The sequence below is a fragment of the Periophthalmus magnuspinnatus genome, chromosome 22 (assembly GCF_009829125.3).
Source record: "Periophthalmus magnuspinnatus isolate fPerMag1 chromosome 22, fPerMag1.2.pri, whole genome shotgun sequence".
NCBI classification, from domain to species: Eukaryota; Metazoa; Chordata; class Actinopteri; order Gobiiformes; family Gobiidae; genus Periophthalmus; species Periophthalmus magnuspinnatus.
The window spans coordinates 17515483-17532280 of NC_047147.1; the positions used below are offsets into that span (position 1 = coordinate 17515483).

The following is a 16798-nucleotide window of genomic DNA, read 5'->3' on the forward strand; positions in this document are numbered from 1 at the left end:
TACTTTTAAAAATACTTTATTTCTTTGCAAAGGAGGCATCGGGAGCATCAGTGAGTTCTATGGCTTGAGTACAGAGTTCTTGAGGGAGACAGAATCACAGAACAAGGCCTTGTGTGAGCGGAGAGCCCCACCCATGTTTACCAAAGAGGAATGTTAGACAGGCAGCTCCTCCGGCAGCTGTTCTAGAGCTGTCTCAAGCAGCACAGTGTTCAAGAGGGAATGCTACAGGACAACGTGGCTGTGCACTTGACCTGCACGCCACTCACACTACATCAAAAAGCACTCCTAACTAAACTATACAATTTAGTTATAGTTAAGATCTTTCATGCTTCGTTACAGTCCTTTTGAAAGTGTAAGATTTTTACTTCATAACAAACGTATTAATGCATCAGAAACCATCAACACACAAAGAGGGCAGATTTGTAGCGACATGATCCATTATTGAGTCTTGGGATCATCATATATTATAAGGGCTCGAAGTACGTGTATCTTCAACATCTACTTGTTTGCTGTTTACTAGGCTTAAAGTGGAACTAAACACTAAATCAACTTTTGTCTACTTAACTCTGTGTATGGTATTTTAATCATACTGTGTACTGTTCCTGGTCCTTCTTTGCCATTTCAGTGCAAACAAGGTAAACCGGCTTTCTAGTCAAAAACTTTAAGTGTGCTCTAACTGTGCCTTCAATGGCCATTGCAATTTCAAGTACTATGTGACATCACACAGTACTGGCGTGATTAAAGTCAAGTGTTTCTGATTACACCCCTGGATTACATCTGGCTGCAGGGACCTGTTAGACCAATCACACTGTTCTGTTCTGTCCCATATTGGCAGCTCTATTTAAAATGTACTTGTGGGAGGAATTTAGGTGTTTAGTCCCACTTTAAGTAGCTTTTGGTATCTTTTAATATCTTTGGCCTTGTATCTGATGGTACAATGTTTTTTTTCACAAAGTCCTACATTCACATGGCTTCTAAACCACAAAGTAAACATTTCTATCTTTACCCATAGCTGACCTCTCCTGAAAATGTAATTCAATCAAACAGTACTTTTAGAGTTATGCTAATGCTAACCAGTGCCATCACAAACATATGTGGTGTGCTAGCCTGATAAGAATCCTATGATCAGTCCCAGATTCTTTGACACACTTTCTATTCAACTCTACATTTTTTGGACAACTCCACTCATTCTCACACAGTTGAATCAACCCATCTTGGCATTGCAAGTGATAATAATATTATTCCCATGGAGCTGGGTTGTGCATCCTCACAGCCTGGACGGTAATCCGGAGCTGTCACCGTTCCACTGTAGCAGCAGTTGGGTTCAAGATTGTTTACAGGAAGACACTTTGGATCGCAGAAAAAGGTGGTTGTTGCATGTTGAATGGGGAAGAAACAAGCCATTTTTATATTTGGTATAATCTCAGGAAGCTGGTGAGACAGAGCTCAGGTTTGCCATTGGATTAGCCTCACTATGTAATAAAGCTAACAACAGTGGAGATTGAATACAATACGTGGGAACGGGTGGGGGTTCTGATAGTTACATGTGCATAGAAAGGGTGTGAATGGCAACAGCGCCACCTGTAGGAAGATTTGTATTTCAGTATATCATCATCATCTAATCACAATAGAGTCCTGTTTAGTTTCTTTGTCAGTTGGGGGTTGGATGAGAGGGTATATTGTTGTGAAATGACGCTGGCTGCCCACTCAGTCAAACCCACACATTTAAACATTCACTCACATTATTTATGCAGAAAAATATATATTAACATTTGCATTACAAAACAGTACAAGGGGCTCCATTTAGTAATAGCTCCTCTGTCTGGTAAAAATGCAGAGAATCTCTGTGTTCCTTGTATCATCAGTATGAAAATCTATCTGCTTTGAACAAAATATCTCTGTAATATTAGAAAAGATTGAGGCACTGGTTAAATCTCTGTACATGAGTCCTCCTTGTTTTGTATTTTGGATCCATGGGTGAGTCTGAGTCTCGTCTCCTGGCTTTTGTCACAGCCAACAGTCCAGCTGTCAGGCTCTGTATAAACTTAACTAGTGTCACACTCACCGGGAACTCCACTATAAAGCCATGGCCATGTTTTCACCCTTACAAAGCAGAACTACACCTGCTCACTGCTCTCTCTGTACCACCACTGTAATCTGGCACTCCGTGATTGAAAACCAGCAGTAAATGTAGTTTAACTAGCACTGTTCCAAGTGATTGGTTTGCCAGAGCTGAAACAGTATTTCATTATAAATGAGCCAGGCATCGTGGTCCAGTGTACTCCACTTGTCTGGATCCCACAGCGGCCTTTCACCCAACCACAGTCTAATGGCTCTGTTGTGCATGATCCACAGTATATGACCCGAACTTGAGACAGTCTTTCCACTGCCCGGCTTACACAAACAATAGAAAGCACTAAATATTCTAAAGAGTTTCACAGCATGTTGGCACTTGTATTAAGTCCTTGAGCCAGAGCAGGCCTCAGTCCACAGGGCCCTGGAAGATTAGCTTGGAGCAGCCCTGAGGGAGGCTGAGCTGGGTGGCACAGAAGGGGCAGGCTGCGTGGAAGGCATGGGTTCCATGAGGCAGTGGGATTTCAGACCAGTACTTGACCGACTTCTCTGAACACACATGTCCACAGGGCACAAAAGCGTGTGTGGGGGCTCCCGTGTCCACGTAGAAGGCAGGCTCACAGCCCAACCACAACGGCACATAGGGCCCCACCATACGACACATGGGGCACTCCCGCTGGGTGTTGGGCTCCTGCTCTGAGCGGTGGCCCCAGTTGTGGTAGCCGTGAACGTGGCCACAGGCCAGGTAGACCCAGGGTTGCTTGTCCTCCAGACAGGAGAGTGCACGGCTGCGCTGCATGCTCGGGAAGGCCAAGGTGTTCAGCCCCACGGGGCACTGGGGACGCGCCGCATTGATCTCCTGTCTCAAAGCCTCCAAGTGTTTCTGTGTGGGAGTGTGGAAAAGGCCTTCTGCTGTACGCCAGAGGAGTGTAGCTCCACACAGATCCACGAGTGAGCCATCCTGAAGAATGTTACTCTCATGTTCAACCTGCACAAAAGGAGGGCAAGCAGACAGCTTCAGTTAGCTGTAAAGGCCTTATACCACAAAGACAGTAGACTACTGACCAGCTTCCCAGGGGTTTGTGCTGATCTGGTCTCTCTCAGAGTATACACATCTCCACACACTGAGATCTCTCTCCAGACGCCGGGCTTAGAGTCTTCTGTGAAACCCCCTTTTGGGTGCATAACAAGTACACCATTAGTTGTCAGGCCATCCATGTGACCATCAGGGTTCTTCCATTTTGCAGCTTTTTCCTTTAGAAGAAAAACAAATACATAAATCAACATGTCACACACATCCAAAGAAGTGCGAAGACAAGCTTAGAAATGTTGCTATATGACTGTACAGTAACTAGTAATTACCCCAAGGAAAATGTTTTTGGAGGAGTCAAAGCCGGCGGCATAGATGCGGGCGGTGTAGGGAGGGTTCCGCTCACAGACCACACGACAGGCAAAGCGCGAGATGGTGCTCTGAGTGATAGGGGTCTCTTCACCCTCCTGGCCTCCTGCTACAGTGTCTGTCACCACAAAGTCTATGGGGCTCTCTGTGGAACGCCCAATCTACAACAAAACACCTATAGTTTAATATTCAAACATATGTCTAAAATAAAAGTGAATGCTTATTTCTTTTCCTTTATATTTTACCTGAAACATGTCTGTGTCTTTGTCATGGCTGTACTCCACAACTACTGTCTGGTTCCTGGACAGTGTGTAGGAGATGCTGTGCTGGCCTTTACTGTTAACAGCCTGGAAAACAAACAAGTACACATCTTATAGCACCCACTGCATGTTGGGACAGAGGGAAGAGTGCAAGCAATTCATCCCAGGCAGATGGTAACACACTGTTGCCAAGTCTTTTCATGTTTGAGGCTTTGACACTGAAGCTGTGAACAATTGGCAAACAGGAAACAACTACCAAATGTCTTACACAAACATTGCATTGCAGCTGTGGTAATTGCAGGTCAGGGCTAACAGCACCCTGCAGTTACGGTGTCCCTCTTGGGTTGTTGATTGTAATTATATATGCAACAACATTATTTAAGAAAACATATGGCCAATCAGAATCATAGACTATATAAAGAAGTGGACTAAGGGAGTATGATGTCACCCATGGCATTCGGCTCCAGTCAAATGAAGCTCATCAAGGCTAGCAGTTACAGGGGTGAATTTGGAGCTAAGTTGCAGTATTGTAGCAAACAAAAAGCCAATCCGGAGCAAGGCTGTTTAAGGTAACGCCACTTCCTGCCTGTTGCTAATGCTAGTGGGAGTGACCTCGGGGAATGAAGGCACCTGATTTGTCTGGGTTACAGATACAATAGCAAAATAAAAATACCAGGACCATGTATAGCAGGTTAACATGAACATTTTAGGACTAAAATGACGTGCCTGACAGCAGCCGTTATGAAGAAAAGGGCGGCAGTTTTATGACCACTGCTTGAAACATACATATGGCCTGAATTAATTATGATTGAGAATGTTCTAAAAAACTGCAGGCATTACTTTGCACATGCCATTGCATTAACTTTCTATTTTGATCACCAAAATGTTTAAGTGTAACAGTCAGATAAGCAATAGAATAATTTATGCAAGATTAATCGCAATCGAAATTACAATTTGAAGGAACATGATTAGCAAATGGCAAAGGCTGCAATTTTTTAAGTGCCAAAAGTTCCTCCGCAAACCACAAACCACAAGTCTTATTCTGTGTTAAAACTGCTAACGCTGTAGTTTAGATCTGCACAAACATGTTCTGAAATGTCATTCTTGTATTACTTTGTCAATTCAAATTTCAGTCTTTTGTTTAAAATATAAACTCTTAGTAAAATATAAATGACAAATCCAGCTGCGATGTATGTCTGATAAATCTCAATTTGGTATTTTTCCCAAAATATATAGCAGGATCTAGTGACAACTTCTATTTCTACTCTGCTAAAAGGCCAACAACTGTTCTACCAAAATTGCAACATAATTTTGACCCCCATACATTTACAAGTGCATCTGCAACAAGTCTTGAGAATTTACGACATCGGAAAAGACAAGAAAGTCACCCTCCTTCTAACCACAGAGGCTGTAAAGTTCAGAAGGGCTGTCTCTAAGCTAAAGTTCCCCAATTTAGTCTGTCTGTGTGGGGTGGGCACACCAACACTTTACCACATGCTATTATCATCCCCGGCAAATCTGTGAATTCCATTACCCAAACAAGCCCAGCCGGTCCACGTGCAAGAGGGGGGACAGAAGTGGGTCAGTCTCTCTGCTGTAACCTCAAACAGACAGGGACAAATGCCACCAGTGCAGCACAAATGGCCCTCCACCTGTTCCTTCCTCCGCTGCAAATTTAAACCTATATTTTTACAGTGCTTGTACTGTAAAAATAACATACCCCCCTGGATTCTGGATGTCCTCTGCTTCTGTTAAAAATATAAACGTGGGAGAGCAGTGAAGGCTTCATTATCAGTGCTGTGTTAGTGTGCAGGGGCACGTGGGTATTTCCATAGAGCTGTGTGCAGAGTTGACAACACTGAGAAACAAAACAGTCAGAGCTAAAGGCCATTCTAATCTGTCCCGTGCTTACAACTTGCCTTTTGCGGGGTATTTTTGACCATCACAGCAGCTGGTATTCAGGGGTCAGACAACTGCAAGAACTTTATATTTGCCTTCTAAAAATGTCACCAGTTAGTAGCAGGTTGACAGAAGGGAATGAACATGCAATGGGGAAATGGTCCTTCACAACACTGAAACTGAAAAAAACATTGCATAATATTGTATGAGGGTTTGATAATCAGGCATCCGGGCAAGTATAACTGTACGCAAGAGGCATGTTTCTTCCTTTTTTGTTCAGGAGGTACTAAGACAACTTTAAAGGGGACATATTATTTTTTAAATTATAACAACACTACCTCTTCATTAGTTTACTCAGGTTGTATTTCGAGCAATTCGTGCATGTTTGAGTAATCCTGTATTGTCCAGATGTGATTTTTCAGAAAATTTCCCCTATCTCTGCCCACTTCTCTGTACCTACATGCAACTATTCAAAATTTAAGATTTTAAATCATACATATAGAGTTTAAAAATGTCACACAGCTTTTTTTTTTTTTTACAAACAAAACACATAAATTAATAGCCTCTTCTGCAGCTTTGAATAGGAAGTCAGTTTACAATGAACAGATCTATGTTTGCTATTGTTCAAAATCAGATGCTAGACACTCATTTGAGCAAGTATCAACACTAAAAAGTCACCTTCACAGGACAGAAATGAACCTTTCCTGAATAGCTTAAGAATGATCTTGGCTGTATCAGAACAAGTATAAGACACATAGACTAGTATACACCCTGGACCTCTATGAAACTAACCTGGACAACTGAGGGATTACACAGATATAAGGCTGCATGAGAATATAAAAGAAAGTACTATTCTTATTTGTTGTCTAATTAAAGAGTTTGAAATGTTTGTATCGTGACAACACTAAGGTTACGTTTAGCGACATTCGATTTACCGTGTGATATCTTGTTCATTCACACCATCACAACAGAAGCACAACAGCAAATTTGTCCAAATAGTACATCAGACTGCAACAAGTGCACAGATTGAGGGTAACGTGAACCAAAGGGCCCCTGGGTACTAAAGGGCCCCTGGGTAGACCTTACTCTTTAGAAATGTCTAAAGTGTGGGCCTCCCTGTTGCGCTGCAGAGGTAAGCAGCTCCTCTGGCTGCTCTGGCACTTTTGCTTGGGAACCAAAGGCTGGAATGCAGGAGGCCGACACGTTATACAGGCTGGTGCAGTTTTTGGCAGCCTCTGTGGGGCAGAAAAAAGCTCGGAGGCCTGACTGAGAATTGTAGCGATTGTACCGTAAATGTCAACATAACATAGGTCAAACATAATGTCAAAGCTTTACATTTCAACTGTTTTTCTCACAAAGCTTTCACTAGTTATTAAAGGTCCTATATTACACAAAATAAATTCTTGAAAGCTTTAAACCATGTTATGATTACCTCCTCAAAAACATACAGCATTATAACATAGATCAGAAAACAGTGTAATAAATGCCCTTTAAAGAGTGTAGTGCTTGTGAATGGGGTACGTGTTGTGTACCTTGGAGGCCTGGGGTGTGTTGAGGATGTGCACCGTGCTTGGCTTAACACCGTTGGCTTTGGTCCTCTTGTACAGTGCGAATCTGCTTTTCCGTCTCCCCCGGTCTCCATTGGGTAGTGAGCCATTGTACCTGGTACAAAAGGAAGATCTGTTAGTATTTTGAGCAAATATATTATTCATTTTGTAGTTACAGAGACAAATGAAAGTCCTGTCTTTACACTAGTGTTGTCACAATACCAACATTTTCTAACTTGATTCTGATACTAATAAATAGACTAATTAATCAGTTAACTTGGGATGACTGTATTTTTAGGTGAGCAAATATACTGCTATATGTGTATTCGTAGTATGTAGTAGGTTGGATTGGGTGAGTAAGAATTTCATTTGGGCAATTCCCACCCTTATCTATACCAATTCCAATACCACAATGAATAAAAAGAAGTCTCTATTTAGACAATAGGATGCGCTATTCAACATTAAACTGTAGTACTTAGTAGTACTTACTTTACCATCTGCACATACATGTAGGTTCCATAGTGGTCCATGGGCATATATTAGTGGTTAATTTCTGTCTTGTAAATTTGATTGTTTTAGTATCTGATCTTCTTTTGATTACACTATTTTACAACTTTAACCACGTAACTCTTGATGCTGAATCCACACATACTTCAGTTGATTTAATATTACAAACAGTTTTAAACCTTGTGATCACTTCGTAGGCCTGGATGTACAAAGTAGATGTGTTACTGTTCTTGGTTGATGGAAGTTGTTATAACCATGTATCTGTGACATATAACAGCCAAGCAGGTTAAAGTCAAATGGAATAATGTTGCTTTAATGGTGTACTTTGCCAAAGGGGACAATTATGAGCGGCGTAAAATAAGACAGCTTTATCTTCCAATTGAACTAGTTCAGCTGTTTTAGCAAGATGAATATTGTGTTTTTAATTAAAAAACATCTGACACATGAGACCATTCAGCTGTTTTTCATCCCTTTAATGGTAAATATTTAGCTACAATCTCAAAATTCCAAAGTATATGTCATGAGTTGCTTGTAAACACAGTCTAACACTATGCACATTTGCTGATGAGGGTTATCCTGCACTGTGCCTTCTGAATGGAGAATTCCCTTCCGGAAAGACTGGAGCTCCCTCCCTCCACCAGCTGGCTCCTTCAGCTGGGACACCCCATGCTCCACAGCCCTCCAACGCAGGCCTTCTGTCACTCTATCTCCAACATGTTTGGCGCCAAGCACATCAACACCATTGTTTTAAGTTTACTCAAAACAACAGAAGAAGAAGAGTTGCACATATTTTGAGTAATATTTAACTTTGATATTTTCACTGATATTAAAAGTAAAAAGGGCTACAATATTTTACTGCTGCTCCTGACTACATTCTCTACAACACAGATCCACCTGTCCCCTGTCTGCACACGGCTGAGCAGGCATGGAAACACATGGTCCCGGTCAGAGCGGACATGCCACCTATGGGGACTTAACCAGGCCATCCATGATGTCAAAGATATGATGGAACATATTCTCCAAACCAGATTTTTCAGTTCTGATATTGATATCTATACTTTGACTTATCTGCCAATACTCGGTATAAAACCAATTAAAATACAGAGACTGCAAATACAGTAATGGTGTAGGATGAAACTGTTCCAATTGCATTTTGTGTTTCTAATATGAGACTTTCTGAGTCAGCGATAGGCCCAATTGATAGGCCCAGCTATACTTGATACAGCTAATTTGACTGGATCAGAGCTCAAACACGAAAACAACATTGGTGCATCCCTAGATATGAGTTAGGTATTATATATTATATTTTTATACAAACCTGATTAAAAATAGCCTTATGCATCAACTGGAGTGGGTAGACATTTTCTCTTTACTGCCAGCAAGTGCTACCTCACTGCTGACAAGAGGTGAAGACTAACAGAATGGGCACTTCATTGTTCCAAACACTATTATGCAACATTTGGGAGACGAAGCATCATAATGTGTTAGTCAGAGAGGCTCTTGGATGTGTAATTAATTATGATGACTTGTCTTTTTGACCTGTGCCAGATATATACAGCGGATTTACATTGCAACACTAAGCACGGGATTAGACTGTGGCATATCATACGCTTGAGGGGAGCATAAGGAGCTAGCAGCACCTCCTACCTCTTCAGCTAGCAACTAGAACTGGAGTCTCCCCAGAATAAAGCAGATATGAAGAGTGTTGTTTATAACCCTCATTAACATTATGGCGGGGCCTCATGGGCTTGAGGGCAGAAGTGTCAAAACAGGTATGACTTTAGGCCTCAGTGTTTCCTATAGATTTCAGAATATGGTTGCACAAATACCTTCTATATTGATAATTTTCATACAATATGTAAAGTTTGAATGTCACTTATTGCCTGTATTTCATACTTAAGCAATCTTTTTGGACAGTGTAATTAGTTACTTTTTAAGTTGACAAGGAGCAACAAAGTGAGTTATGCCAATGTGTAGTCCATGTTCTTTTTAGAATGTGGGGGAGAATTTTAGACTGTGTTTGGCCATCACAGTCTATTCTATTAATGGGAAACTCTGGGCCTGATACACGTACTTCATATTGACACAAAAAGTTATCATAAATTGCACTCAATACATCCAGAATTGTTTATTTTAAAAGATATGAATAACTATAATCACAATTTAAGTTTAGTACATTTATTATATATTTATTATGTAGAGTATAGAATAGTACAAATGCTCTGCCATGACATACAGGTTACTGGGACCTTCTCACTAAAACTATGCAATGTTCAGTAGAAAATATAGTTATCTGATCATTAATAGGAAATACTGTGGTTGCCCTGAACTAAGCTATTTTCAACGTACTTCACTTCTGTGGTAACTTAAAAGAAGGTTACCAGTATATTCTTGGAATTTGGAAACTTCTTTCCCTGAAGTATTCAAGCAGGCATGGTTCAATAATCAACAAATACCACACCTTGTTCTTGTTAAACTAGATCAAAGTAAAGCTTGAAGACATTGTTGTTGTTTTTTTTTTTTCTTGTATTGTAGCTCAATTTTCTATTTTACACTTCTTAAAAACAAAACAAAAAAGCTGTGTTAATATTAAAATAAAAGTCTGCATTGTCAAAACAGACTTGAAATAAACAACATAAACTACAGACTGATAGTATTCAGTCCAGTGCCAAACAAAAAGGTATTCCTAGAAACTGAAATTGATATTGAATAATTTGTGATCAGCTTGGGTCTTTTTAAAGGAGAGGTCTACAGCCAATCCTCTGTCAGTAAAAGCATGTGGTTTGGAGCAGAGTTCAGAAGAATTTTTCCTTTTTATTGCATTAAATGGCACTGATTAGAAGTCTGTCTAGTTTATGCTCAGGAAGGATTTTTTTGGGGTTTCTTGAATAAGCCAAAATAAAATTGAAAATCAGTCAATATGATTTTTTCTTCTTTTTTTTGTCATATTGCCCAGCCAGGCATACCTGACACCTCAGACAAATGCAGATGCAGAGCAGACCCTATTCTGTTAAGTGCTATACAATATGAACCAGTCCAGGATGCACTGCTCTCACACATAACACACATAATGCATCTCTGCTGTGGAGAATGCAAAGGGATATCCGCTTTCCACCAAATGATCAATTATAGATGCACCACCAGAGCAGCAGCACCAATTTACACTGTGCAAGTCCTTCCCTTTCTATATTGTGTTCCTTGGAAAAAAATGTACAAAGCTTCATCAATAGGCCCAGTCTCCGGACCACAATGCACAGAGGAAGCAGAGGAGAGGGAAGAAGGGAGTCCGGATCAATCCACCCTTTCATTTCCAGGATCCCCACGCAGCCTGGCCAGCACCAAGCCAAGCCGGAGAGGCAAAGATGGGGAGCAGCCATGCACGTAATAAAAGCCACACTGACACTGAGAGACGAGGAGGGAAGTGCTGTTCAAACAAGCTTTGTTCCATACTGTCAGCTATCTGCCCATCCATGGCTTTTGTCACCGCGACATGATGTCACTGCTGCCATTATGCACTTGTCTCTACTAAAGTCAACAGTAGAGTTATGTCTGTGTCAGCTTGTTGATATTCTACTAAGTAAGGCCAACTAAGCATTTAATAGAAGTGTAATCTATATGCAACCGGAACAACATCCATATTCTAAACATATCACCTGATCATCTATGCGCCAGACATTTATTTATAGTTTGCATATTCAAATGCTTAAATCAGTTTCTTTAGCTGGACTCTAATACCAGGTGAAGAAAGAGAAGGGCTGACCTGTTGCTTTTCTTGTTAATTATTTTTTAAGTCAGAAGTGTATAAACTGATACTATTCCCATACCACCATGGTTACTACTGTTTACCCAGGAGTGGCAGTGGTTCAAAACGTGCTTAGAGTGCTTGTCCACCAACCCAAATATGTTCGGTTTTGAATCTTGCCCCAGGACTGGACCAGTACATATTGTTCTGTCCTTGAGCAAAACACTTCTCCAGACTTGCCTTTGTGGCAGCGATTGCACATGTTGACTTACATCAGGCTACCCCTGGGCAGTTGTGGCTATACCAAAGTAGCTTACCACCGCCAAGCTAGGAGAAAATAAATCAGTGTAGTCTTCTGAGAGTCTTTGACAAGCCTGTAAAGTACAATATTTACATTTGTACTTACTCAACACACAAATATTACTCTTTAACTATTCTATTTACTATTTGCTGATAAGAATTGTTTAACATTGTATATGGACCTGTGTTGAAGTAACTTACCTCCTGGATCAAAAAAGTCTAATTTAAGTTATTGTTATGATGCTGCCCCATTTTGTACCTCCATAAGTCATATATTTGTTTCCAAATAGTAGAGAAAAACACAGACCTATAATTCATGAAGGTGCGTGATGAGACATGCCAGGTATATAAATGTGTAAAGCGCAGGAAGGCTATACACTTGCAGTCTGAATTCACAGGGTCAAAAGTCAAAGTTGAATTCACTTTAACACATTTAACACCCTCTATTGTCTTCCCAATAGAACACAATAGCATTTAAACCATGATACATTACTGGTGACTTCTACAGACACTCCTAGGTGTTGTTATGTTAAACTGGGGCTGTACTCTCTTTTCAGCTCTCCTCCTCTGTGACCCATGCTACTCTTTCAAACAATGGACCCCTACCTGGCGACGTGAATACCAGATTGTTATTCATGCACCAAAGGTATTCAAAGAGCAGGGGGTTGATATCAGTATGGATGCTTGTGTATTGCATTTTAATGTGATTATAAGCGGTAAAGCTGTGTATAATATGTTTTTCTCGTTTGCTTAGAAGTCTTGCACGTGTAAAGTTGTGCAGAAAGCGTTGAAAAAAAGGAGAACTTTTAGTACTGGGGGGAGGGGACCATCGCCACTTCCGAATTCCTTGAACTCCACCAATCCTGCTATGAAAAGGGCGAAGAAGTGGCCAGGGATGTCGACAGCACGGGATCAATTTCGCTTCCTAAGTTGAAAATGTCCCATCTTACGTTGACTACTTCAAGTCTGACTACAATACATTGAGCAATACCGTGTTTTTTTCCCCCTGGCCCACCAAGAGAGCGTGAATTTTGGCGTCGTCATCAAAAGCGCAAATTTAAAAAAATGTACACAATTCTAATCGCGCACGTGTCTGAGTCCAAGAGTAACGTGAGAGCATCATATATCTATATTCACTTCTTTGGAGCTGTAATATAAGTAAGATTTGCCATAAAATACTAAACTAAGACGAAATTGAAGTTTAAAAGACTGGTTGGTTTGAAGTAAAACCAGACGTATTACGCACGCATTGACTCATGGTTAAAACTTCCTTAGGGGAACTCTAAGCGCACATTGAGTAACTTTACCTCAAAAACAATAATTACAGGTGTTAAAATTGTTATAAACTTACCCTAGTACCACAAGCTCCCCGTATTTGATTGGATCTTTGGACGGGGCGCAGTACTCCTCTTGGCTTGACGAAAACATGAGGCTTCACTGTTCAGCGTTAGCAATACAATAATAACATACACGCACAAATTACGCTACAGATTTCCCTCCAGAACACCGTACGCTGCCTTCTCATATCATATATCCGTTCACATGCGCTCCCGTGGACAAAAGAAACACACGATCATTAATTAAAGAGCTCTTAAACTTACTTAGCGTGACATAGCAATTCGTAAGTTAGTTGGCGGTTGAATCGGCTGTGAGAAGCAGATATGAAAACAGCGAGCAGAAGGGCCGGGATGTACCACTCTGTCCAAATGCATTTTCCGCGGGGGTGGCAGCTAATACATAACTTATTCAAACAGCTTTTTCTCAGGTTAATTGACCAACACATTAAATTATAAGTATTGTATAAGAAGTATTATTTAGAATTTACACCTTTTATAACTTTTATTGACACTATTTTGTTATTTGTAAGAAATTTAACGTCTGGTGATACCTGGCATAGTTCAAAGACCCTAGTTAGTGTTATGTAAACAAAGACTACGATCTGAAATTCTTAAAGGGATCTCACAGAGGTGCAACGCTTGCAAACTTTCCAGTTTCCATACGTAGGTGATTTTGAGTCAATGCTTTCCCTTCTGTTTCATATGCCTTACTCAGCTCACCATTTCAAATTATATAGGTTTCTATACATTACATACTTGGATTACATTGTAATTACTATATTACACAAGCTGAGGTGGGGCTGGGTAACCACATCCTTTCCCAACTCTTTGTGGCAGTGGGGGGATTCACAAATTTAATTTACAGCAGACCACCCCAGGCAACCTCAAAACTAATTTTAAATATTACATTAGCTGGCTCCTGCATGTTAAGGATTATGTGACTTAATAACATCTCTGTGCTCGCATTTCAGAACGATTAATAATCAACTTAATATAAACTACTGTATCTTGTTGTTATGACAGTTATATCCATTTAATCAACTTTGTGTATTTGCATTACTGCCTCGTTGCCAAATCAACTGTTGAACAGGACTTCTAATTACACGTTATTGTGAGAAGAGTCACTTTCTCTTGTCAAAGTTCACACCGTTTGTGAGAAAGATGATAAGAAGGTAAATCTCACTTGGTGAATCTCATCTCAAATGTCCCCCCTACATCTCTGAGACACCACACCTTTCCTTGTTTGTGATCTAATCAACCGTTACCCTGCCCCCAGTTTACTGCCCAGCCACTGTCTTGTTTTTACAAGACCCTGCCTGGCTGGAGGCTCTTTTTACAACCTGGCTCCTACTGTGGGACTATTGCATCTGCAATTATGGCCTCATGTTTGAACTAGTGAGCAATTTCAAAGTGCAATAACACTTGACACAAAAACAAAAGGTAGCAGGGGATCACTGAAGTTCTCAGCACTAACAAAATGAAAGAAACTCCTCCATACTGACTGGCTTGTGTGCATGTCTGTAATCTTTTTGAATGTTGTTACTCAAAAACATACCCGGAATTGTGTTGTATTTTATTCCAACATGTTTGAGTAATCCTTTATTATTTGTCTGTCTACATCCTCAAAGCACAAAATGCTCTGTTCCACCTTGTGATGTCATGTAGTGGTAGGTTTTAAGTTAACAGTTACTGTTTACATTTTGTTCATTAGAGACTGGCCATTCCAGGACTGAAATTATCCAGAGTGAAGGTGCATGGAGTTTAAAACACAGTGGAGCATGACTTGTATTACCACATGACATCACAGAGTGTGGAACAGAGTGTTTTCTGTTTGAAAGAAGAAATCTGTCTAAACATGCAGGGTTTGTGTGTTTAACATGTGTGAATGAAACACAGCTTTGGAGATGTTTGTGATGAGGAAACAACATTATAACATAGATCAGAAAATATGGTCCCCTGAAGCTGGGAAAGCTCCACTCCTATCTATGTGCTGAGCTGTATAATGAATGTTAAATGCTCTTTTGTGGCTCTGTTACTATCTCAATGCCTTTCTCTACAGGCCATTGTATTGGTAAAAGAGCTCTGTCTTTTCAGTCTGACTCACTCCTCTGACTGGGTCTGAGCAGTGGGATCAAAGCCTTTCTAACACATACCACTCTGATGGAGAGCAGATGCAGGGAGTGGGCCTGGGAGTGAGTGTCTACGTTCATGTTTAGGCTGGAGACTTGGGAGGGTGGTCAGATTTGTGGCCTACAGAAAAGCCAATGTTGTGTAATTGAGATTAGCAGCATCAGCAGTGATGACAGAGGCAGGACAATGCTGCTATTAACTTCTTCATTACACTTTAGCAGTTTTTAAATGTCAGCCTGTCTGAAGTCATAAGGCCAACACTGTAATTGAATCTCTGACTAATTCATTTCCATAACACTTTGTTCAGTTTAGTTGAAGGACCTAAGGAAAAGTTTTGGAGATTAAGGCCTACAGTTAAACAAGTTGCAGATGTTTAGACACATAATTCCATTCGCGTTGAGCAGAAATAGCTCGTTCACAAATAGGAGTACAGAGGAAACGCCAACCTCATGAATCTTGTGTATATGACTAAACACAGAGGAGCCAGTTGAGAGGTGAGAGCGGTGTGTGCTGTCTGGTTGTTTCCATGATGGTAAGAGCCAGATCTCCCATCAGCTGACTGCAGCATGACAGTGTGGGAGAATGTGAAGAATGTGCTGATCCCATGTGGCTCACGGCCTTGACCTGACCCCTCCCACCTCACAGTCTGCACAACAGGCCTGTTGTTGGGGTGCCATTTAACATGCAAGAGATGAAAGCAAGGCTGTCTATGCACACAGAGTGCTTGAACCAAGATCGTAAATTAAAGAACCTTAGATAATTACAATATGATGTGTAGATTTATTCGTAGGGCCAAATTTTCTGGATGTAGGCTTGTTTTGATAAGTACTGAATACCATTTGCAATTGACCCAGAAGTGGTTAGTGTTCAGTTACATTTACTAAGTTGCATTTAAAAGAACTCCAGAAAGTTACTTAAACTTTTCAAAGAAATTGTGCGTTTCATACTTTTATAGCAGCATATTTTTATGCTTATTTTTGTAATATTAGTATTGAAGTCACAGTACTCACTCCAGTAAAAGTCTGGCTTACTCTTCCCAATGTGAGCAAGTCTACAAGTGACTAAAGCTTTGTTGACAAAATGACAAACATTTGTGTTTCTTGCACTGCTCCTTCTGATGTGATTTAGTTTAAGTTTTGTGTCCTTTGAAAATACCATATTTGTGCATAATTTAATGTTTTGTCCTTCAAATTACATCAATTATAAATGAGACATTACGTGCCCATAGTTACTCTTTCACCCTTACTGGAGTAGTCCTTTTCCCCAAATACTTTACTCTTACTTGACAAATCTCTTGGACCACTACTTTGTACTTCAAGTAATATTATTTTAAAATGACATTACTCTATAACATTACAAGTACAACTATTGCTTCTCTACCCACCTCTGATCCACACTATTATAAATGTGCATAAATATTCAAGTTTTTTTTTTTTTTTTTACCCCATTCATTACACTTCAAAGTTGGAAGTCACTGTGTGCTAGAAAAACAAAAAAGGACCAATTGTATCACAACTTTTCAGCCTGAATAAAAATTCTTCAGACTGGTTTAAACTCATCCTAAAGTGCTTTGCTTGGAAAAGAATGAAAAGCAACATGAAGAC

The 16798-nt window shown here is 40.3% G+C and overlaps 1 protein-coding gene across 1 annotated transcript; it reads right to left on the reverse strand.

Annotated features, from left to right (window-relative positions):
- On the reverse strand, positions 1 to 13372 carry peli2 (pellino E3 ubiquitin protein ligase family member 2). Its single transcript, XM_033987984.2, has 6 exons — positions 13079 to 13372; positions 7164 to 7293; positions 3718 to 3819; positions 3436 to 3633; positions 3139 to 3327; positions 1 to 3061 (listed from the first exon to the last, which is right to left on the reverse strand). The coding sequence occupies exons 1-6, from the start codon at positions 13153 to 13155 to the stop codon at positions 2483 to 2485; spliced, it is 1275 nt and encodes a 424-aa protein (XP_033843875.1). The 5' UTR covers positions 13156 to 13372; the 3' UTR covers positions 1 to 2482.
- Between the last annotated feature and the right edge of the window lie 3426 nt (positions 13373 to 16798).

Coding starts and splice junctions, on each gene's coding strand:
- peli2 (XM_033987984.2), bottom strand. CDS start 13,155: ATGTTTTCGTCAAGCCAAGAGGAGTACTGCGCCCCGTCCAAAGATCCA. Junction 7,294..13,078: donor GGGGAGCTTGTGGTACTAGG/GTAAGTTTATAA, acceptor CTTTTGTACCAG/GTACAATGGCTCACTACCCA. Junction 3,062..3,138: donor CACAAACCCCTGGGAAGCTG/GTCAGTAGTCTA, acceptor CCTTTTGTGCAG/GTTGAACATGAGAGTAACAT.